A 23,790-nucleotide genomic window follows, 5' to 3' on the forward strand; every position below is an offset into this window, starting at 1 on the left:
GAGAGAGAGAGAGAGAGAGAGAGAGAGAGAGAGAGAAAGAGAGAGAAAGAGAGAGAGAGAGAGACTTCTCTTCTCATGCCGCGGAATCTGCAGCCGCAGACGCGTTCGCGTTCTGCGCGAACTCTTGAGCGCAGTATGATAATTGGCGGTCGGGGTTGACGGGCGTATCGCGCCGAACAACTTCCTCGTTCCTTCGCGCGACACGACGGACGGCGAAACAAGCGACCACGTTTGGCTACCGCGTAGCCGATTTCTCACGGCGACCGTGGCTCGCCGTTTACACGACGACATTAAGCGTTGACGCATTCGCGGTGCCCGGCGAAGGGATCCGGAGTATCGATGTCACACTTAGCGTCCTTACGCCCATGCATCCGTTTCATCCACTTTTACGTCGGCCCGTGCGTCGCCGGCGCATTTCTCAAACCGCGCGCGCACATTTATTTCGCTCGCCGCGCCACAATCGGCGGATCTGCCCGATTAGATCTGCGCCGCGGTTATCGTCAGATGCATTAATTACGGGTGTTGCCGGGGGGAATTCCGCTCGGCAGTGGCTGCCACGACGGCCTTTATCGTGGAAATAATAATTTACGACAACGGTGTCGCCAGGCAAGGCCGGGGCCGCTTAATCCCCGAACGCGCTCGCAGAAAACGGGTTGTCGCGTAGAAATGTATCCCGGAGGCCGCGGCACGATACAGGGTGTCCCGAGATGCGATCTCTCTACGCGCGATTACGGAGCCGATCTTTTCCGCGGGGAATTTTAAAAGTGTCAACGTTACACTAAAAGAGAAAAAATTTTATTACAAAGAAAAACTATTTACTCGGTGGGTCCCGATAGCTTATTTAAAGTTCGCAGTCAAGTTAAAAGGTTTTTTAACTGAAATATTTATGTAAATAAAATAAAAAAGTGATTTTTATTCAAGTAATCTAGTCTTGCAGTTCTAGAAAATATTTACTGTTAGACTACATTTATATTCAAGATAATTTTAGATTCTTTAATCTAAAAAAAAAAATTTGATTAAGCTTAATAATATTGCTAGTTTATTTGTAAAATAATTATTTTACTGTGAAAAGTGTAAAAATACAAAATTACACACGTGAGGTATTTATTTAAAGATAAATATCTTTACTTAAACAGAACGAATAAATGCTTGCACTAAAATATAAAGTTTTAAGAAAATTTACTTTATTTAAAAAAATTTTTCTCTCAGTGTATTATTCGTAACTGCCATTATATACCGTTCAAATAATATGACAGCATTACCATTACACCAAGATTGAAGATTAATAAATTAACTGAGTTAAAAATTCGTGACGAAAAATGTGCCCGATGATGTTTACTCTTGTTATGTAGCATTTGTACGAAAACTGACTGTTTGCTTTGATAATGATCATACTGACAGATTTTATGTATGCTAACATTTATTCTACAATATTTATATCGACAATTATTTATATTAACAGTACTATTGTTCGCATACTGCAAATGCATGTACAAGTAAAATATTTGAAAGCAGAAATGTTATTATCATAAAGATATCTGCAAATTTATTAAATTTCATGTTATATATTATATGTTAAATAATATTATATTCAATTTTAGCAGAGAGAACTCTATTCGCACCGCGTTTAACACCGCGTATGTAGCAATCCGAGTACGTACGGATATTGCTAAACCTTCGTAGCTTTTGGACATTCAGCCGCTGACTAACACAACAGAAATACGAGGCACCATAAAGCGTGCGCAGAATCTGTACCAAGGTCACTGACCATCTCACGATTGTCTTTACAACGCGACGTCATCTTTGAAATTTCCTCGGGAATCGTACATGTCTAGTTCCAAAAAGACTCGGTGAAGACTTCAAATTTTCAAACATTCGTATTTCCACATTCATATTTCTAACGCTGAGATCTGCAAGAGAGGAACGAACCCGAAATCCAAGGATTTCGACTTTCAAGCGACTTAAATTGAATCTGACGTTTTCCAGTTGAATTGAATCGGATCTCTTCGATTCAAAGATGAATCGAACTGAATTTGAATCAAAATTTTCCGGAAATTTACATTTATAATTTAAAAACGATAAAATATTTACAATGTTACAGATTTTTTTAAATAGACAGAAAATTAATAATTGTAATGTTTTATTACGAAACATGGCGAACAAACTAAAAGTAAAAAATTATAATTATTTTATTTAATTAAATAAAAGTGTGTAATACACATTGAAGTATGTAGATGTTGGAAAAATTTTAGAAAGCAACGAATGATCATGCATAAACTGGTACTCATTGGCGCAAGATTGGTCGCTCAAGAAATATACAATAATGAAGCAAAATAGGCGGTTAATTTGAAATCAAAATATCGATGTTGCAACATTTTCGAATTATTCCAACTGGACTCTACCTCGTCATCTACTACTTTCTAAATCGAAATTAGTGTACTACTCACTGAATGGCAGTGAATAGTCTGATTTCGATGTTATACTTATAACTATATCAATCAGTAATAGTTGCACTAGTTTTCATGATAGTCTATAACTGATTTCGATCAGTGAGATTATCCCCCTCTTCGCCTATTAATCGGAATTATTTGAAAGTGAATAGTCACTGATGATTACAGTTATAAGTCTAAGACTACAAAGCAGTAGGATTTCACTAATTCAGATTTAAAGAGTGCTCGTTTTCAACAGTCCTTATTGTCCTCGTCATTGCATAGTCAAACTTCAGCTGCTTTCTCTTACGTTGCGATTAAATATTTCAACCCAGCGACGTACTGTATACTTGACTCTGTATACTTTCAAAAAAGTTGCTTCTCTTCACATTTTTTAAATTTTAGTAATTGTTATCCTTTTTATTGTGAAATTTGTATCATTCACTTATAATAATTTCTTTATCTTTAATTTTTATATTATTTATGGTTTATAGTAGGTTAGCAAACAGCACTGTTGCTGATACTTCAATTTCAATATAACATGCTTCGGTATATAAATGTATATAAATGTGTCTAAACACTGCGATAATAATAATAATAATAATTCAAGCCTTTTGAAAACAAACTCGAATCAAATCCATTGTGATTCAATTCGATTCGATTCGACTCCAACTATTCGCACGCCATTACTATCGTTTCATTATGTACGCGTTACTCGTCGCAATCATCAATTTAGAAACTAACGTTCCCGCGGCGATCGAAGATTGTGAAAATCGCTGTCAGCGAGTAACGCGGTCTTAACAGCGGGCGAGATAGGCGCGCTCGCGTGTACGGCGTTATTAACGACACAAGCGCTCGCCGGAAGTGCTCGGCGAAAGAACACCTGATGAATGATTTTCGCGTTAATCCCAAGCGACTCATTCGACACGGCGCTGCCTCGCGCAGGGTTCGACGCGCTCGACGTTCGAGTTTCCTTTTTCTTTTTCTTTCTATTTCTTTCCTTCGACCGTGCTACCTCCTCACACGTTTTATTTTATGAATAATGTAGCGACAGCCCGCGGACGTTCCAGGCCTGGGCCGGGGCCTGGGGACGCTTCGCGCGCAACCACGGTGGACACACGCTGCGCGTGGGACGCTCTACGTGACCGCTACCGGCAGTGCTCGCATTAATCTAGATCACGGGCGCTATATCGCCGACCGCCTTCTTATTGGCATACCACGCGAACGAGCGGGCCCTCTCCCTTCTCGGTTAATGTACACATAATATATTGCGGGACGTTGACGCCTATCCCTATCCTCGACATCTGTATGTTGCGCCTGAATCCTTGATTTTGCTCGCGTTTGCTGATTCGCGAGCAAAATCAAGGATATAGGCATGGCATTCACAGTTTCGGCAGATCATCTGGGAATTATCCACGCAAGATTTCACGTGTTGTGAGAAAGATACCGATAATCAACGCACTTGGAAAATTTGTGTTGAGTTTAACATGTGTCGCATGCCTCAAACGGTCCACTAAAATTTTTGTGTTAATTCAACACAAGATGAATATGTTAGAAGGTAATATAAATATTATATAAACAATTAACACGAAAAATATAACACTTCGATACAATTTAGAAAACCCCGAAGAAATTAATCGGTGCTTCTAATCAGTGCAGTGGTCGAATTCTTTGAGCATTCTATTCTTCTATTCTATTAGTTTCACTCCGTTGAATTCTACGACTTGCAGGTTTCTACAAATATTAGACAATTTCTTTCTCGTAAACTCCCATATATTTTTTCGCATTCATATTTTTTTCAAATAACAAATCGATTCTTGCTCTCTTAAGTCTTCGAATTCTTCGATTCCTGTTAGATTTCACTCCATTATCGGTTTCACTCGGCTAAATTCCACGACTTGTTGAACAAATATTAAAGAATATATTCTTCGTACATTTCTTTCTCGTTACAATGTTTAAAATAATATATTGATACTTGTCTGTTCTCAACTCTTCAAGCTCTTTAATTTTCGTATTCTCAGATTTTCACTTCGTTATTAGTTTCACTTGACTAAATCTTAAGACTTGTAAATTGAATGTAAATCTGTCTTCTATACTCCTCTTATAAGGAAGCCAGTGCTCCATTCCTATTTCACCCAAGTCATCGCAGAAATGTGACTCCAGCTTCATCCTCCAGCTTCCAACTTAACTTGCTATATTAAATAAAAGCCAGTAGCGATCTAGTAGCGGCGAATGACTCGCTGCTCGTACATACACCGCCGTACACGGCTTTACACGGAGCTGGTAGACGCGTGGATTTATGCTTCCGCGATTGGAGACAATCTTGTATCGTATCTCATCGGACGTTGTAATAGATGCGGAAAATTATAAAGTTGTAATTTATCCGGAACATGCATCTCGCGTTCGCCACCAATGGCAACTATGCATTTCAAACGTAATTTATGATTCCATCTGATAAAAGAATGATCGAGTCTTAACCGACAAGAGCTCCAGAGGACACGAGGATAATCTTACGAATTATTTACTTCATCTGTTCCCGCTTAGAAACATTTTAGATTTGCATGTAGTACACATTTATATTTGTGTATAGTATTTAGGATTGGGAAAGTTACTTCGTAAAAGTAATTAGTTCTTACAATTACAGTCCTTTCTTTTAAAAAATAACTAATTACCGTTACAAGTTACTGAATTTGGAAAGTAATTGTAACTCGTTACAGTTACAGTTACAGTTACAGTTACAGTTACACAAAAATGTAATGAGTAATTATTTTCCAGTGGCATTTCTTCTAATTTCTTGTAATATTTTAAAATCATAGTTGTTATTTTTAATATTAGACTGTTATATTTCTAAAATTAATAAATTAATTTATTTATATTGAAATATGTTCTTAAATTTAGAGATGCTGTCTATTGAAAATTATTTCCACAATAAGAGACACAAATCGACATAAGTCGTTGTTTTTATTTAAAATTCAGCGAGAAACAAAGATAAAATTACTGTGTTGATTTCTGTGTCGATCGTATCACTTGTTGAAAAGCCTTAGTGAGTAATGTTGCAGTGGCTGATTTCTGGGAAATGTGTACTGCCTTGCACTCATTAACAATAAGCTATTAAGTAGTCGATTATGATTCGTTCTTACCATTAGATTTAAACAATCACATTAAGTTGACAAATCGAGTTTAAAATATGTAAAATAACTATCAACTTAGTTACTACCCACATAGCTTAGCATTACAAAAACATTACAAAATATTGTTACAGCATTATTGCAGCAACGATAAAATGTCCGCTTCAGAAATATTCGTAATGTTGCAGCAATGTTAATTCAATATTGTATTGTATTGCTGCCACATCATGTATCAATATTTCTGGTGCGGGCATTTTAGCAGTGCTGCAATATTTTGCAATGTTTTTACAATGCTGTGCTGTATGGTTATTAACAGATATAATTAAGTTACAGTTACAGATAGAAAAAAGTAACAAAGTTACGTTACAGTTACTAAAAAAAGTAACTCTAACTAAAGTAACTCTAACTGTAACGTTATAACAAGCAACGGTTTACTCTCCATTTCTGATAGTATTCCGTGTTGATTTAAACCACAGACTTTTCTTCTTAATAGCCTTCTTAAGAGTCGAAATTAACGAAGCTACAAAGACTTGGATTCTTTCAAGTTTCCAAGACACGAAGAAAATCCCGAGAGCGAAGACGTTACATTCCAGAGATCGACAAAGCGCCGAACTCGCATTCCGCGCATTCGTCGTCGGCTGCAGCGCCACTTACGTAACCCGCCCTTTTGCACCATAAATCACCGCCCCCGTTTACGGGGAACAGCGATTCAGCGCGATGTAACCCACACGTAGGATTACGAAGTCGCGGGCCTGTAAGTCACGCGAGCGGCAATCTCCAGCTGTCCATCTTGCGCGCGGTGGCTCACAAGGTAACGCGATACTTTCGCGGGCGGAGAAGGAGATGGTTGGGAAGCGGGATGGTTTATGCGGTGACGCTCGCGATTCCAACGTTGGTGCGAGCCCCGTCTCGGCCACGTCGGGACACTCGTGAAGGGACTGCCGCACCCCCTGCCGAGATACGCGCCGAATCCCCCGGGGAATACGGCGATGAGCGACGACCGACCGCTCGTAAAAACCACCAACGAATTCCCGCCGAGTCGCGAGAATGAAGTTTATATCCGCGAGAGCGGTTCTCCTCTTGAATTTCTTCGGCAGAGTTATTCTGTGTTAATTCAAAAAGTTCCAAAAATATTAAATTAAAGTTTTTAAAGAAAGATTTAGTAAATCACACATATACTTGAATCGAAAGAAGGATCTTTTAAGTTATCTGTCTGGATTCTCAAAAGCATAAAAAGCCAAGGGAATTTTTTCATTTTTTTATTTAAAGATCTCTACATTTCATTAGAAAAAGATCTCTTCAAATTTCTTTCAAAGCAGTCTATTGTTAAATTAAAAATATTATGAGATTGCTACAAATTTAGCCCAATTTGCCTAATTTAAATCCGTCTAAAAGAATTAATGGAACAGCATAGAAATTATTTTAATTCAGATTTAAGAATTTCTCAATTTAAAATAAAATATTCTTTTCTCGACAATAATTATCACTATATCAATTTTATTTCATGATACATAGAAGAGTAGTAGCATTGTCCATCTTTCTGTAAATAGATTTGCGACTACAATTGCATGTGATTAGTTCCACTTTTTAAAAGTTATTACTGCAATTAATAATAATAATAATAACTTAATCTATATAATTGTATTAATAATTTTACTACAAATCTTGATAACTTTAAATATAGTAAAATATCAAGATGATAAAAATAAAATAAACATTTTTATGTAGTAAATGTAACCGTAATTATAGTAAATATAATTATTTTTTTACTATTATTTACATAGTAGATTAAAGCCACTATAAATATATAGGTAGTTGGCATAAAAAATGATCAATTATAGTGATGAATTATAATTATCAATTATAATGATGAATTATGATAATTGCAACCATGCAATTGTAGTCACATCCTATGCATTTACGGGAAAGACTTTTGAACAAAGCTACACTGAAAAAGAAATTACTATTTGTTTAAATAATTGCAATAAAATATTTATTTACGGTACATAAATATTTACTCAATAAAAAAAACAATAGTTAAATTACTTATTTTTCAAACAAATGTTTATTAAAATTAAATTTATCAAAATTTTTTTCTCTCATCTATATCAGTTTTAAAAAAAAATTCATCAAATTGGCAATATTTTGATCTGCACCTTTGTTCTTTGGATACAATAATTTGCGTAATATAAAGTTGTCAAATTTCACTCTTGCGCGGAAAGTAACGGATGCTCCTTCGACGTAGCGTCGATGAGGCGACGCGACGCGACGTTGAGCACGCCCGAGCTTAGCGTCACCGGTTTCGGCAAATTAATGTCGCAGGGGTGCCCGGTGGTGTGGACGGACAAACGGATGCTAGCGGGGCGCCATTGTCCGTGAATCTGATAACGCGAGCTGGTACATCGCCGACGCAAGGACAGACGTCGTACGCGTTCTCTTCGGCGATGCGTAAAGCGAAGCCCCCGTGCGTGCAGGTGTCGCCCGTACAAATACGCCCGCTATCTCACGGGATCTACTACATCGAAGTATCGCGCCGATCACTCGCGTCCTGCCATCCGTAATAAAGAGACTAGCTGTGTTCCAGCTGAGCGAACATAATTCACTCGTCGAGAACTTCCAGAAGAACTCCCCCGATGCCCTTGATGTCTAACTCAGGTGTACACCGTCATTTATGAAAACTGTTTCTGTACTTTTTTTAAGAAGATCTATTGTCTATGCTGATCTTCCGATGCGAATTTAGTCGATACTCAAGATCGGTCGCTGGTTGACCGCGTACCAGTAAGAGTGTTTGTAATAGAGTGAAAAAGCACAGTTAGGATTACTGACGCAATCCTCCTTAGTTTTTGCGCAATCATATCCTGTATTCCCATTTATTGTTTCGTATTCCATATACTAATTCTATTTAATGGCCAAATTGTCCCCTCCCCCCTTCCTGATTATTGGGGACGGGTGCCATATCAATCGGAAGAAGAAGAAAAAGAAGAAGAAGAAGAAGATACTCAAGATCGGCGAAGCAAAGAGAGTGCTTTAAAGCGATGCTGGAGTCGTCAGTTTTACCGATAAACTCGACTTACACGTTCGATTTAGGAAACATCAACAGACTCCTACATATTGCACATCGACATCTCACGTACGCACATGCGCAATTTGTCAAACATTCTGTTCTTTTAAATTGGGCTCCCCGACTTAATTCTAACAATTTAACATTACTTATTCATTTATTCTTCACCTGGTTCTGCCTCTATTTCGCACATGTAACTTGCATAACGTTTCCACAAACTAAATGTATCTATGAATTGACGATTTTGGTCGCCATATTGTACTAACAATAAGAGATGATAAGAAAATCTGTAATTTAAAATTTTTTTCCTGTTTCTTTTTTTGCAAGAATAGACCAGAGCCACATACATTAGTATGCGTATTTTAATTCTGTAAAAGAAATATTTCTACAAAACCAATACAAAGTATAATTCGTTTAACAAAATAATATTTTTGTCGGTAATAGAAGACTACAGCAGCGCTTTAAATGCTTCCAAACCCAAGGAATTTGAAGCTATTCATAGTTTGAGGAATTTAGAGATAAATCAATCAATCAGACACACACGAGTATTAAGATTCAACAAATTCAAGTTTTCGCAGCTTCACGGTCTAATACAGTTTCATAATATAGTGTCACAATCAAGGAGATTCGCAGCGTTCGAGAGTTCCGAAGCGCCGAAGTTTCGAAATGTCAAAAGGTAGCAATCGCGAAGTTTCCCTGAGCGTTTCAAAGTTTCGCAGGTGCAAAGCGACGTTTCAATTTCTCACAGTATCAAGTCCCCAAAACTCCGAGAGAGCGCAGTGGATGCTGAAAGAGGGGGCAGGGGAGATACAATCAAATTGTCCAAGTTCCAAAGTCACGATGGCGAAGATGGGACGCAAACTCGGCCACGGTGCGATTGCCGCGATCCAAGAAAAGGGTCGAGGGATACCGCGACGCCGGAATGGCTACCGATGATGCACGTCCCCGCGATGCGTTACGATGCGCGAGACTCGCCCGGCCGGTCGCGTCGTCGCGCGCGTATTATGTTACCCTGCTCGTTCCGTCGCCGCGTCGTTGCCGCGACACGCGTGTCCGCCGACCGTGGTCGTGACTCCGTCGTCATATTTATGTCCCCACGGCTACGTTTCTCTGCCCTTTCGGATAAAGAACGTCGAGATTCGCGGGAGACAACGCGGAGATTCGAACCGACAGCTTGTCGTTATCGTCATCGAGGTCTAATCGTTAACGCAGCGTGTTTCTATGAGAGCGGTTTCTATGAGAGCGAATCTGAAACGACTGGCGTCCGGCGGTGGTCCGTTAAACCTTAGGGTCTTCGGGACGAATATATTTTCGGCAATTCTGAGTCCCGAAGCTTTGGATTCTCGTGACTTTGCGAATTTAACTCCGAAGTTCTCTTTTAACTTTGGAACGTCTGATGCTGCGAGCGTTAGTCGGTACATCGGGAAACACACCGGTTTGCTTTTCATAGTGACGTTGTATTTATACGAGCGCGGAGTACGCTTATTTTAGCGAGGGTATCACGATACTGATCCTCGTTTAATCGAAGAAGCGCGATTCTCGCGGGTGCGAGATGCTTCCAGCGAGTCGCCGCGTCTTAATTATAAGGTCTAAATTATGAGCGGGTACCCGGCGCTGAAATATTTGTGTGTTCGCCGGCCGAGGGTTATGGCTCAATTACCACTCGCTATTTCCTTTGCGAGTCGTTGATTTAAGACGACCACTTCCTACAACGGAAACAGCGTCCGGCGATCGTCGCCGACGACAGAATTCGCGAGGAACTTGTTTCGCGTCCCTTTAACAAGATCCCCCGTTACTGCGATAGCGATCAAACGGTTTCACTTTCGAAACCAAGGGGAATTCAAACACGTGGAATCATGAACCTAATAATACTGAATTTTCCAGATATAACAATTCCAGATATATAATTCAATTTATTCGTGTTAAAGACATTTAAGAAAAGCATTTATGCATAGAATTAGTAAGCATAGAAAGGTAAAATTACCGTAAAAACATTTACGGAAATTAAAAAAAAAGGTTATAAGAGTAAGACTTAATAATTTCAAGTAGCTCAAATTTAACCCAAAGTGTCCCCGTGTAATTAAAGATTTAAACATCATTAAGAAAACAGTATTTGGTATGGGGAATTATAATTGAATATTAAAAAAATTGTGAATAAGAGCTTCATGTTTATAATTATTACTACAGTAATGTTAATAATAATAACATATGTGTTACAAAAAAATAGTTGTACAATAATTACTCTAATTTAAACATAGTTGGTACCGAAAATAATTATAAACTATATTCATTTTAATTATTTTAATATTCAATTAGAATCACAAAGAGCAAATGCTTTTCTCTCAACGCCTAGAAGATAGAAAAACTCAAATATTTAAATATACAAATACAAGTGTTTCCAGAATTTGAATTTCTCTTACGAAATAGTTCAGGATTTTGGCATTAAACCTCATGATATTGTGAAACACTCTGTTACATCGCATTGTATTAAAAGTATTCAGTGAGAAAAGTGTCTATAAAGCCTGATAAAGTAATTATGGTTAGGAGCTCCATTTTTATAATTATTACTAATATAATATTAGAAATAATTACCTTATGTTTATAATTTTACCAATTATGAAAAAATTTTACTCTAAACTGTGATAATTTTAAATATTAATCTGGTAAAATATCAAAATGATAAAAATAAGCATTTCTTTGAAATAAATAAAATTACAATTATAGTAAATACAACAATTTTCTCAATATTCGTTTACTATTTACGTAATAATAATAATATTAATAATAATAATAATAATTAAAATCTATAATATGACAGTTGAGACAACTATAAATATAATTAACTCTGCTAATGATTAGGAATTATAGTTAAATTTATGGTAATTGTAATCATTGTTTTCTTCCTGTGTTCTGTTATGACTCAGAAGTTTTTTTCGTAGTGTCTGCAATTATGCTTGATAACTGTTTTGGAATATGGAAATGATTGGCATTGAAAAATCGAGTGTGTGTGTGTGTGTGTGAAATTGTGTTTTTTTATTGAATAAACCTACAGAAACATCATGAAACTGGTCATAAGAAATTTTTTAAGGATGCTAATAAATCGTATGCTTATATGATAATCAGTTCCAAAGCGGAATAATTACAGTTAAAAACTAATCGCGCTTGACTGCTCTTTCACGAACATAACCGACGGAAATGTACAAACATACAAAAATGCTTTTTATTTAACTTTAAAAATTAAAAAATTTTTTTTTTTTTTTATTATTTTAAAAACTTTCGGAAGATTAAAAGATTCCAAAAGTTTGAAGATCCGAATTTTAAGGAGCGATAGGAGCATTGGGAAAGACCTAGAATCATGGCTCAAAGAATCACGATTGAAAAGCCACGGATTCCTCAATCACATTGTTCTCTCCTACTTTTCCACTTTTTTTCCGTCTTTTCCGCTTCGTTCGCCGACTGGCAACTGTAGACGCGGATGGGAATCGAAGCGTGTCTATTCTCCTGATCGCTGATAAATCGCGCTAATGCGTTTAATGAATGAGCAGATACACGTTCCAGATCCAGTGGTGTATGTACATACATACATCTGAATTCCGTGTATCACTCGGTGTTCCTTTTTTACAGAGAGAAGGTAAATGCACCGGCCGCGTGCGTTATTTACGTTAAGCGCTGCGTGAAATTAGTAACGAATGAGTGCAAATGATTATGGTGGTATGTGAAGAGATACCGGAATAATCGAATAACTAACGCTGCTCATCTCGATGAAAAATTAGCCTTGTGCAATAAATGACGTGCGATGCGCAACGGAGGCTCCATCAAAGGCTAAGGGATCAAACGCGGAGATTATTAGAGATTACACAACTTTCTGGTATCTAAGCGCACTTACTAGTCAAGTATCCTTTTTAAAGCGCTTCCCAAATTTATTTACATTTGGTTCAGTATTTTAACCCTCCATGGGCCAACGTTTTTTCCCTGCCTTCCTAGTCCAATCGGATCACTGGTGCGTGATAGTGTTCCTGAAAGGGTTTTGGGTTCTAAAAAAATTGAGAAATTACTCGTACACTCTTCCAACGTTCCAGAATACGATTTCACAATTATTTGACCCAAAGCGTTTTTCACTTTTTTCATTTTTGTTGCTTGAGGCGAAGTAATTCAAAGTTGAATTTTCGCCTGGGTCTTTAATTTCCCGGTTGGATCACGGAGGATTAATAATTACAGAGTATAATAACTGTTCCACCGATGTTAAATATTATCCAAGAAATCGGGACTCCCCAAGGATAATTGCGCGGGAACGCGAGGCTGATCGGAATTCGCGACGATTCGCCCCGAAGTTTCCTTACGACCGCCATGTGTAAAGGAGTCGCGCGCGATAAATTATGCGTGTCCAGCGTCCCACGTGGTGCGAGTGCGGCCGATAAATAACCAGTGGCGAAGGAAAGTGCGAGGGCTGAGCTCCCTGCACCGGCGATCACTTCAACGACTATCCATAACGAAAATAAACCTACCGCGAAATCTACATTCTGGCAAATCCGATCCGACGCATCCTTCGCTACTCGGAATCGTCGGCAAGTTTAACGACTTCGTCCCTCTCGTTCCTCGCGCCGCCGCGCCGCGCCGGCACACGGGAGCCCGCGAATTTTCAGCGTGTTTTCGGAGAACGCCGCTTCACGTACAATTTATCTCCGCACATTGTTACATAAGTTTTCAAACTGTATATTCATCAAAAAGTAATTGTAGAATTTATATATTTTTTATTTTAATTATTAAAGTATTAAATATCTTTAATTTTCTCTCGAAACCTTTGAAACTTGCATTTTTATATGCAAAGAAAATTTTCTTATAAAATTTACTCTAATGGTAGAGTCGCAAGACATTATATTTCGAAAAATTTTATGTGATTTTTTTATATTTATAATATTAATCTATTACATATATTTCATATTTTAACATATCAGTAATTTATAAAATGTATTTGACTATTTTTATCAATATTGTACAGCTATAAATTGCAATGATTTTAAAATATGTTGAACAGTTTATGCTCCTTTATTGTTTTAAGGATTGGTTGTTCCGCTTTCAAATAAGCTACGTGATAAATTAATTAATAGATAAATGTCTACATTTACACACAGACATTTAATTGAACGTGCAGATATAGACATTCATCCATTAAATTAGATAAGTTACCACAGAGTTTTTTTGGAGAAGGAACAACGGGCTCTAAATAAAATAAATGCCAAGTAGCGACGAACATAAACAATATCTTATATAAATTTCACAATGCAACATGATATTTTCAATCTGAGTTGGCCGTGATTATTTTACCAAGCAGCACATTATAATAAGTGTATTACAATAGTTCGACGTGCAGTTTAAGCCATAAACAATACATGTAGAGTAAGGTCGGTATTTACGCCGCGGGGGGATGTACGCCGCAGCAGTCAGAAAAAATAGAAGAAATAAAGGTAGTTTGCTCACAATCACTTTGTGCCTTTATGCTATATTAGTATTGTATTGTAATTACAGTTCTTTATTGTTAATACTAATGAAAATATCGTGAATTGTATTAATTTTTTCATGTAGAAGTAGCGCGATCGTATATTACCATCTACGTAAAATGATTACTGTAGAAAATATAAAAGGCATAATGATTATTTCATGATATAAATGTAGAGCGATAGTAAAGGATGAAATACAAGCAAGATACAAGTGCATAGCTCTTGTATTCTTTATTTAGTTTCATATCTTGTATATTCCACTTGTTTAAGATATACGGCCTTTTCAACGAACGGGATTGATGCCGTAATACAGACACTGCATGATTGGAAAGCACCCTATGTTGAGCACTATGTTGAGAACACATGCGTACATATCTGCACTCTGTGCATATTAATTTCTTCAATATTGCCTTATTATTACTCTGTAAACATATTTACTGTTTTTATTCCCTAATAAACTTTGTAAACACATTTTGTAAGTCATTATGTTATTTTATATCATATTTGTAAATGTTATTTGTGAATAATCGATGTGCCGTGTATCTTACACATGAGTAGTCGTAAATTCCGCTACTTTTTTTATATGACAAAAATGCAAGGGTATTTTTAAGTTTCTTTTTCAAGTATAAGAAAAGAAATATTTCATATTTGAAATTTTTTTATAATGGTAAACAGTATGAAGTTTTTATTGGCATAATTTATTTTCCTTAAACATAGTAAATAATACTTGATAAATTAAATTTTCGATAACTACGGCGTATATACCGACTTTACCCTATAATACACTTATCAAGAGAAGAAATGGGCTGCGTTCCACTATCACTACTGAAAATTTATAATTTATGTTACGTACCATATATTATAAACTTTCAGTTCTGACAGTGAATTTCGAAACCGCAGCCATGATATAGCAAATAAAGACAAAATCATAATAGCGATTATGGAGTAGATTGCGATTGTGATTAGCGATTGACAATTACTTTTTAACTAATTAGAGCAAAGCAGCCATCGATTGAGATTAGCGGTTGACTATCGTTTAGAAAATGCTCTATTTTATAATCGTTAATCGCAGTCAGCATTCAATCGTAGCCAATGAAGCGTTACGATTTGATCACATAATGGATACACAAATTTTCCTGTTGTCTTTTACTCTTTAAATTTCATAAAACTCTAAAAAAAGTGAAAATCAAGCCTATATGCAATTTTTTAACATGTCACTCTAATAAGAGTAAAAATTTCCTCTTATGAATTAAAAATTAAACCTGTGCAATTTTTCGAGTGATTTTTCACTTTACGAGATTCAGAGAGTAATCATGCATGTTTTCAAGATATCTTTTAGACATCTTTTAGACATGCGTGCTGCCTGGGTTTTGTAGAAACTCGTAGCTTTAAAACGTTTGCGTTTTCGACGCTTTGCAATTCTGCAATATCGCGAATTTAAATTTTCATACGTATACTACACATATTTCGCGTTCTCCGAATAAGTTTAGAATTCTGTGTCCAGACTTTTGGTGTGTATTGCGCTTGCGGAAACGCGAATTTTTACAATTTTATATGCTCTTCCATTCACGCCTCGATTAACAGCAGATGTATATACAACTCGCCGAGCGTCGCGGATCGAAGCATGACGGAGGCGCTCTTGAGAAAAATGTACGGCAAGAGGGAGAAAAAAAAGGAGGTAGACGGGCGGTGAAACAAGGAGAAGGGGAGGAAGAAAGGAACGGAACAGTCCAGGAAGCTCTTACTTCCTCGGCGTGCAACGATCTCTTTACGGGCAAGCAATTTTTACGACGAAGCCACCCGGGCGGGCCGAAGTAACACGCAAGGTGACGAGGTACTTTCGACATGTAACGCGGCGATATTCGTATTCTTCTCCCGGAAAGTGACTTGTTAAGGCTTTAAGAGCCGTCGACACGCAGAGCCATCCTCGGCCTTGCGATCGCCCCGAGGCGATCGGAGGGGCAGTGAATTGTAATGGCCATCTGTTTGAAGACTGGGCGAAATTTTTAATTTATATAACATCACTTATCCTTTTAGGATTTTACGAGGTGAAGGTTTCGAACAAAATTTTCAGTAATTACGTAAGAGGAGCTGTAATGTCCCCCATTATAACAAAATAGTTGATGTAATTAGGTTTTAGGGTGACAATAAACAGCAAATCATATTTTTCACCAAAAATTCAGAAGCCTGAATAGACAATGAGTTTTTTTTCTTTTTAATTAAAACTTTTTAATAAAAAAATGCCGTGCAGATTCTTAGAAAGATTCATATTTTTTTTACCTTCGAGATATTTTTAGATTCTATTACCAAGGAAAATCTTTTTAGTGCCATAAAGACAGTAGAATAGAATACAATTTGGCGAGATTAAACAAGAATTTTTGGTTATCGTAATTTGACTTGATATTTTATAGCTAGAAATTTAATAGATTTAAATGTAAGGATTTGGAACGTTTTCCGATTGAATCTATAAAACTTATGTTCACATCTTCACTAAAAAGTTACTTTGATTTAACTAAATAAAATTAAGACCATTATCAAGAATTTCGATACATTTAACAGATTAATCACGATCATCTGATAAATTCTAAAAGAATTTTGATTAATTAATTTTGCAGCAGACATACTGATTAAATTTAAATTTCTCATTTATGTAAACAAATTTTTTGCAGTGTTACATTGAGAGAAACAAATAACTGCATTTGTCAAAATTTGACTCTAATTTATAGTCATTTTCGGCCAACTGTATTTATATAGTATATATTCATATATTTGGCAGCAAAAGTGACTATAAATTATTGTTAATTTATATTAACTATGTAAATAATAGTTTCTAATTACTGTTACATAAATAATGAGCAAATATTTAACAAACAGTTATATTCATCATAATTGTGACTGCATTTACTACATAGAAATGTTTATTTTATTTTTATCATCAATATCTTGATAATTTACTGCGTGAACTTTTAAAATATCATAATTTATAGTAAATTCTTCTCATAGTTGGTAGAACTATAAACGTAAAGTTATTGTTACTAACATTATAGCAATAACTATAATGGAGTTCTTAATCATAATTATTTCACTATGCAATTATAGTCACAAATTCAAACACCTTTTTTCTCATTGTCAGAATAAAATCGATTTTATTGTTTTTTTTTGAGGAGGGGGGGTGGTTTTATTGGAAAGAATTAGAAGATTCTTTCCGGGAAAACAGGTATTTTCTGGAAACGTGAATGGTGTACCAAACATTCGCTAATCCTGTGCACGAGCGTCTGAATGGATGTTATGTCGAGCTCGTTGCACGAATGCGCGACGTTCCCGGTTAATAACAGCCGGTCGCAGCAAACGCGAGGGCGCATGCGAAGCGGCGAGATAAGGCTTTGGGCTAAAACCGTGTCGTGACGGGATGTCTGTGCTATTCCATCCCCGTGTCGGCTACGTATGACGCCGCGCGGCACCGCATCACGCACTCGCACGCTCGTTCGCCCGCGGAACTCGCGTGCATTCGAGTGCGCGGCGTGTGAACTTGACGCGACGCGCGCGCACGCCTTCTCCCCGGGACGTCGTGTTTCCCAAACAAGAAGCGTACGAGTTTGCGACAACGACGAAGAAAATAAACTCGAGTCTCAAGCGGAGAACGGGAAGCGTCTCGAGTGCTGGAGAACGCGGCGAGTAGACGCCGCTTGTACCTCTGGCTTGGAAGAGGGAAATAAATTCACATTACGATTGTCGCGAAATCGAAGCGAGGAGTTGAGCGACGAATTTTTCGCGCAACGTCTCTCCCCGAATCTCTATACGCATAAAATAAATCTTATTGCATATTTATTTATACTATTATGCTATTAAGATCGCATCGGGTACCTAACGAACCGAATCACCGTAAGTGACGAACTCTGGCTAATTTAGTTCCCCGAACTGCGCGCATGCATGTGATTCCCTCGTCCTTCCTCCTTACCCGCTTTCGGACGCGAAGTTGGAGCACGCGTCCGACGGAACCAGCTGCTTATCCCAGGATCTCGGGTTCACCCTCTAAGATCGGCCAATGCGATTTTGGAGGCGCAGCGCGAGAAAGGGAGGACGTGGAGAGGCAGTTCCCGAAATTGCGACAGAACCAACGGGCGAGTTATGTTCGCTGACGACGATTTTAAGACGATAAGACATTAAGGAGACACCGATGAAGCCACGTAATTGATGGGTTCGTGGCGTGACGACGCCGCAATGGCGGACATGCCAAAATTAAATCCATATAATGCGAGGAAGCGCTTTAGTGTTCATAATTCACAAATAGCAAAGAGTTATAATTTTACAAGGTTTGTGTTATGATTTATTAATATCGAATCAGACTATGCCTATACAATCTGACACTAATTGTGAGGAATGTTTCAAATATACGTACCAATGAAATGGTATACCTGAAAAATATATCTTTTTGATCAAACAAAATTTCTAGTTATGATTAAACTCGATTATTTTGTAATTATTAGAGAACGTTTGATAAATTTGACTATTTAATTAGCATTTTCCTATGAAACGATTAATTATTGTTACTGTAATTTTATTTGTTAAAAAGTCATACTGATTTAACTAAATGAACAAATTAGATAATGTTAACACAAAAAAAATTATTTAATTGATGGGTCCTAATATCTTATTAATTTATCCGTCATCAAGTTAAAATTGCTTAACTGAAATATTTATACCTGTAAATTTAAATAAAGCAATAATTTCTAATCAAGTAATTTTTTCTTGCAATCCTTTTCTTGCAGAAATAATTACTGTTGGATTATTTTTATATTCAAAACAGTCGGGTTTTTTTAATGTAAGTAAACAATTTAATTAAGTTCAACAAATTATTATTAGCTTATTTATAAAATCGTTATTTAAATGTAAAAAATATGAAAATACAAAATTATATATTTGAGATAATATGTCTATTCACTTAAAAATAAATATTTTTACTTAAACAAAACAAACAAACGCCAGTGTCAAAATATTGTAGTTTTAAAAAAATATATTTTTTTATTTAAAAAAATTGTTCTTTTTATGTTCTTTTTATAAAGACTTCAAAAATATGTCATGCCTTGATGCAATAAATCTTACTTAAAGAAAGACGTAAAATTTTGAAAATATACTCATTTATTCTTATTTATTCACTCAGTAATTTCTAGAAAAAAAACTTTGATACATTTATTTGTCAGATACTGATTGAACCTACTAGATTTCCAATTTTTGTGCAACCAGATTTTTTCTCAATTTTTTTCAATCTTTAAAATAATATTATCTGCTATTATTTCATCTCTTCGTGCAATTACTATGCAAGCCAGTGATGAGAGAAAATGTCTATGTTAGAAACAAAAGAAATGTCACGGCTCGTTCCACCAAGCGACCTGAAACCTCGACGACTGATGAATTGCCGGTAATTGACGTGGCCCAAGAGGTCACTCGAAATCGACAATCAAGTGCATCACGGGTGACGCCGATGCACGTGTACGTACACGTTCGTCGCTCGCGAAACGTAGATCGGCGGTGATTTACTTATCAACAATCGACGCTCCGCCGGAGGTAAATGGTCGAGTCGTGACCATTAGTTCGTGGACCACGGTACGTATGGGTCGGCCCCGTACCTACGAAGCGACAACGTGCGCGAATCGACACCGTGTGAGGCCCGACCGGATCCCGACACGACGTCAGGGTCCTCGGCCACGGCCCTGCATAACGACGCATCGCGAGTGGCCGTCGAGATATTATAAAAGTGCACCAGAGTTCATTTATCCCTACGACGAACTGACGAAGGTTACTTTCACCGTTGATCTACTTCGACAAATGTAAGTTAGAGTGTCTCGAGGATTGGCCAATCAGCTATCTCCTTTTTGAAAGAAGATAAGTATATGATTCGCGTCAAGTATAAACTTATTAACTTGTAAAATGTGCTCTTCTATCGTAACGTTTTCACGAGAAATTTGAACGTTTCCGGGGACACTCCAGAACGTTCTGAGAACCGCGTATTTCTCAGAGCGAAACAGCCTTGAGGAGGAACTCGATCAAAAATTGCGCTCCACATTATCCTCCGTAATGCGGCTCTGTCAGTGCAATTTGTAGGTAGTTGCGGGCATTCGTAACGATCGAAATCACAGGTGCACGCTCGCGGAGAAACGCCAGTTACGCAACAGGCGACGCGACTGTTTTTCAGCGTGGGCTCTTCAGATCGGTTCTGGAAATCGGTAGAAATTACTTCGCGCTTGACTTGCTCGCGTGAGCAGCGCGGCTATTCACGGCGACTTCGTAACGAGTCGCGGCCTCGTCCCATCGAAAATAGGACGAAATCGCTCAACATCGATAAGATCGTCCACGTCGGAGAAATCAAGATTCTCTCCTGAAGTGTCGACCCTCTTACGCGAAGGTATTCAGCGATCCTCAAGTTAAGAGGTCCTCTTCGAGACTGAAGTGCAATTGCGAGCGTGTTAAATAGCGACTTCGTATCTTCTTCTAGTATTCAAGTCGCTGATTCACACACCTCTTTTTGCGCACGTTTTTATCTTATTGTCAAACATCGGTTTGCATCAATTTTATCCACGGCTAACCACGATATTATTAAAATTTTTCTTTATTCTTTGACGTCTTAGAGCTAAGGAAGGCCTACTTCATTTAAATCGTTAACGTAAATGGAAGCATTTGCTCACCGATAGTAATCCTTCTTGCAATAGATGTTTCCATCCCTGCTGAAGCAAGTGACCTCCCCATCGAGACCCTGGCGACAGTGCGAGCATTGGAGGCACGCGGCATGCCACCTCTTGTCGACGGCCTGGAGGTAGAACCTGTCTGATATCTTGAGGCCGCATCCCGCGCAGACCACGTTCCCCGAAACGTCCTCGGATTGCGAGGGCGGCGTGGGCGGCGGTTCCAGCTTCGGGATGGCGTGCAAGTGCTCCGTCGTGGTTTGCTGTTCCTGGGAGTGCGCCTGCGGATGCAGATGGGGATGATGATGATGGTGGTGATGGTGATGGTGATGCGCGGTCTGCGACGGCATGCTCAGGTCATTGGCGTTCTCGAAGTTCCCACCGCTGCCTCTATACTCCTGTCCACCCGCTAAAGAATATACCAGGAGAATTCCTCGTTAACTTGTGCTTCTATTTGTCATTAACGTTATCTTACAGTGCAAATACAATAGAGTAGACCGAGGCGAATTGGATCAATTTTTTTTCACAGGAGAAAAGTAATAAAAAAACTAATTTTGTTACTAAGTTTTACTGTAAATTTTAATCTCTACATCTTGAGTTTTACGTAATAAAATAATATATGAACATGGTATTTTTTATTGAAATGACGAAAATATCAAGAAAAGGAAATTGTCCGATTCGCCCCAACATTGAGGCTGAAGCGGATCACCAGTGAAAAATGGAAAATAAATTAGTGGTTTCGTTGAAAGAGCTTATCCAAGCCTTTTTTCGTTATGAGCTTACAAAATTGGGATCATAATTTTATATGATGAACTCTTCGCGCATTCGCGATCTCTATTCCAGTATCATTGACACTGAATCACACGCAATACGCAGAATTGTTGACCATTGTTTCCGCTGCAAAGGAAGCGGGCGAAAATAGCTAGCACATTGATAAAACAGATCATATGAAATAAAAAAACTAATGATAACCGTCTCGAACTTATAATGATCCGATTCACCTTAATCTACCCTACTTTAATGAATTATCTAATCAGGATAACGATGATGATTCAAACAAATTTCAGAAACAAAAGTTAAAATATGTAAAGGACATTCAGATAGTTCGAGTAACTTGCGGTTATTGGTGACCGCCACTGAGTCCTTTATTTAAACTCAGTGGCGCTTTGATCACCGATAACAATAATGGAACGACAATCAAACAAAAGTCACATATCATATTTTTGTGCAACTCGCATTTCATTATCCTTTCTATAGTTATAAGCAGTGAGAGATAAAAATCAGCTCTAAAATACGCTTGGTGGTGAATGTGTTAATGGATCTTGACATCTTCCGCCCCACCCCCTTCGACAGGTAAGAGATAATCTTACCTCCGGGTGAGTCGTAGTCCCTTGACTCATAAGGGGTGGTCGAGCCGTCGTAACAGTTGTTATTGGTGCCGCAGTGGGTCTGATGCAGGGGCGTATGATGGGACCCGTGGTGATGGGCGGCAGGAGGACTGCACGGTAGAGTGGTGGGTCGTGCAGCATCACCCATCGACGCGGGAAGACAGGGACTCAGATCCCGCGCCTGGTCCACCGCACCGGGCCCCCCCGTGCTGCCGGGTCCCCCCTGGCGCCCCACAGCCAAGCCGCTGCCACGCTCCTGTGAGCTGGGCGGCTGCTGGAACAAATCGATGTATCGACACTTTAGTTGGCGCATCGAATCGACGGTGTTCGTGTGTGTTTTGTCATGTAAAAGGTGAAGCCAATAATATGAGTATGACGCAAGTACGAGACATTTCTTACGTTATATTCGGCGAAAAATCCGCATTAATCGTGACTTATCATTTTCCTTGTAATTGAGAACCGATAAAAAGTCTCTCTTATACGTAACGTCCTCTATCGGGAATAAAAGTAGCATTATTGTTATTAAGCATCTTGTGTGATGCCCTTTAAGCGAATCCAAATGTATAATTTAGAAAATAGCTACGAAAAGAAATTGTGATTAATAGAAGATTGTGGTAAACAGAAAATTTTTAGTAAAAAGAGAATTAAAAGCAAGAAAATTAAGCACATAGATAAAGAAAACAAGAAATCTCAAAATATAAGACTAAATGTAGAGAAGATACTGTTGAAGTCGAAGAGGGAAAAGATCGTCAAATAGAATGACATGCAAATGAGAACGAAAAAGGAGGATACAAAAATTTAATGGAAGGACTAAGACATCATAAAAATAAGACACAATTAAAAGGGTAAAAATATTAAGACAATTAGAAAGACTGGAAGAACGAAGAGGATCCACGGATTAAAGGAACCAACAGGACATCGGAGAAGAAGAGAAAGCTGAGGAGAGGTAAAAGGACAAAGGACAAAGCTACACGCGGCGAGGACAAGGAGGGCCGATCAGCGCCGAGCTCGCGAATGGAATGGAGGTGAAGTGACGACGGGTTGCAACCGCCGCTGTCACCAGAGGGAAGAAACGCGCGGAGAGAAAGAGTAGCACACCAGCGATGGTAGCCGGTCGCCTCTGATGGATGTCGCAAGACGCGCAGCGTGCCCGCGCGCATGTGCGCGGCCCTATAAGGCGCCCAAAGGCAGCCAATCCGATGGCAGCCACCGTGTTTCAAGTGTTCGCAATGCACCCGCCGCTGGTTGCGTAGATATAAATTGCGAGCTGTCTGCTTGCCATCTTTCTCTCTCTTCCTCCACCTCCTTCTCTATATTCTTTTTTTCGATTTATTTATCCATTTGTTTAATTCAATGTTTCTTGTTTTAGCTCCTGGGATTGCGACAGGAAAGTAACTTTAGACGGTGTACCTTGCTGTTAAAATACTGATTCTTAAATCCGGTGTACAAAGCTTCAGACTATTTATTACAGATTGGAGATTGCAAATTGAAGATTAGAATTCAAGACACAGAATGAAACAGAATAAGATTAAACTCATCTAATTCGTCGAATTTTTCAGTTCGCAATCCTCGATAAACATAGTTTGACTTCAAAACCTATTCTGTA

General features: G+C 38.1%; 1 protein-coding gene across 2 annotated transcripts in view; it reads right to left on the reverse strand.

Moving 5' to 3' along the window:
- The window catches only part of LOC105205585 (protein apterous), a 54,812-nt gene that overhangs the window by 13,153 nt on the left and 17,869 nt on the right, over window positions 1-23,790 (reverse strand). Inside the window, exons 2-3 of one of the 2 annotated variants that reach the window (XM_011174983.3) lie at window positions 22,167-22,455; window positions 20,800-21,205 (exon numbers count right to left, since the gene is read on the reverse strand). In XM_011174983.3, the coding sequence (XP_011173285.1) occupies window positions 20,800-21,205; window positions 22,167-22,455 (695 nt within the window). Of the gene's footprint in view, window positions 1-20,799; window positions 21,206-22,166; window positions 22,459-23,790 lie in introns of both variants that reach the window. The other variant, XM_011174982.3, reaches the window with a different exon arrangement.

Source organism: Solenopsis invicta, chromosome 13 (genome assembly GCF_016802725.1).
Source record: "Solenopsis invicta isolate M01_SB chromosome 13, UNIL_Sinv_3.0, whole genome shotgun sequence".
In the NCBI taxonomy this organism is placed as follows: domain Eukaryota; kingdom Metazoa; phylum Arthropoda; class Insecta; order Hymenoptera; family Formicidae; genus Solenopsis; species Solenopsis invicta.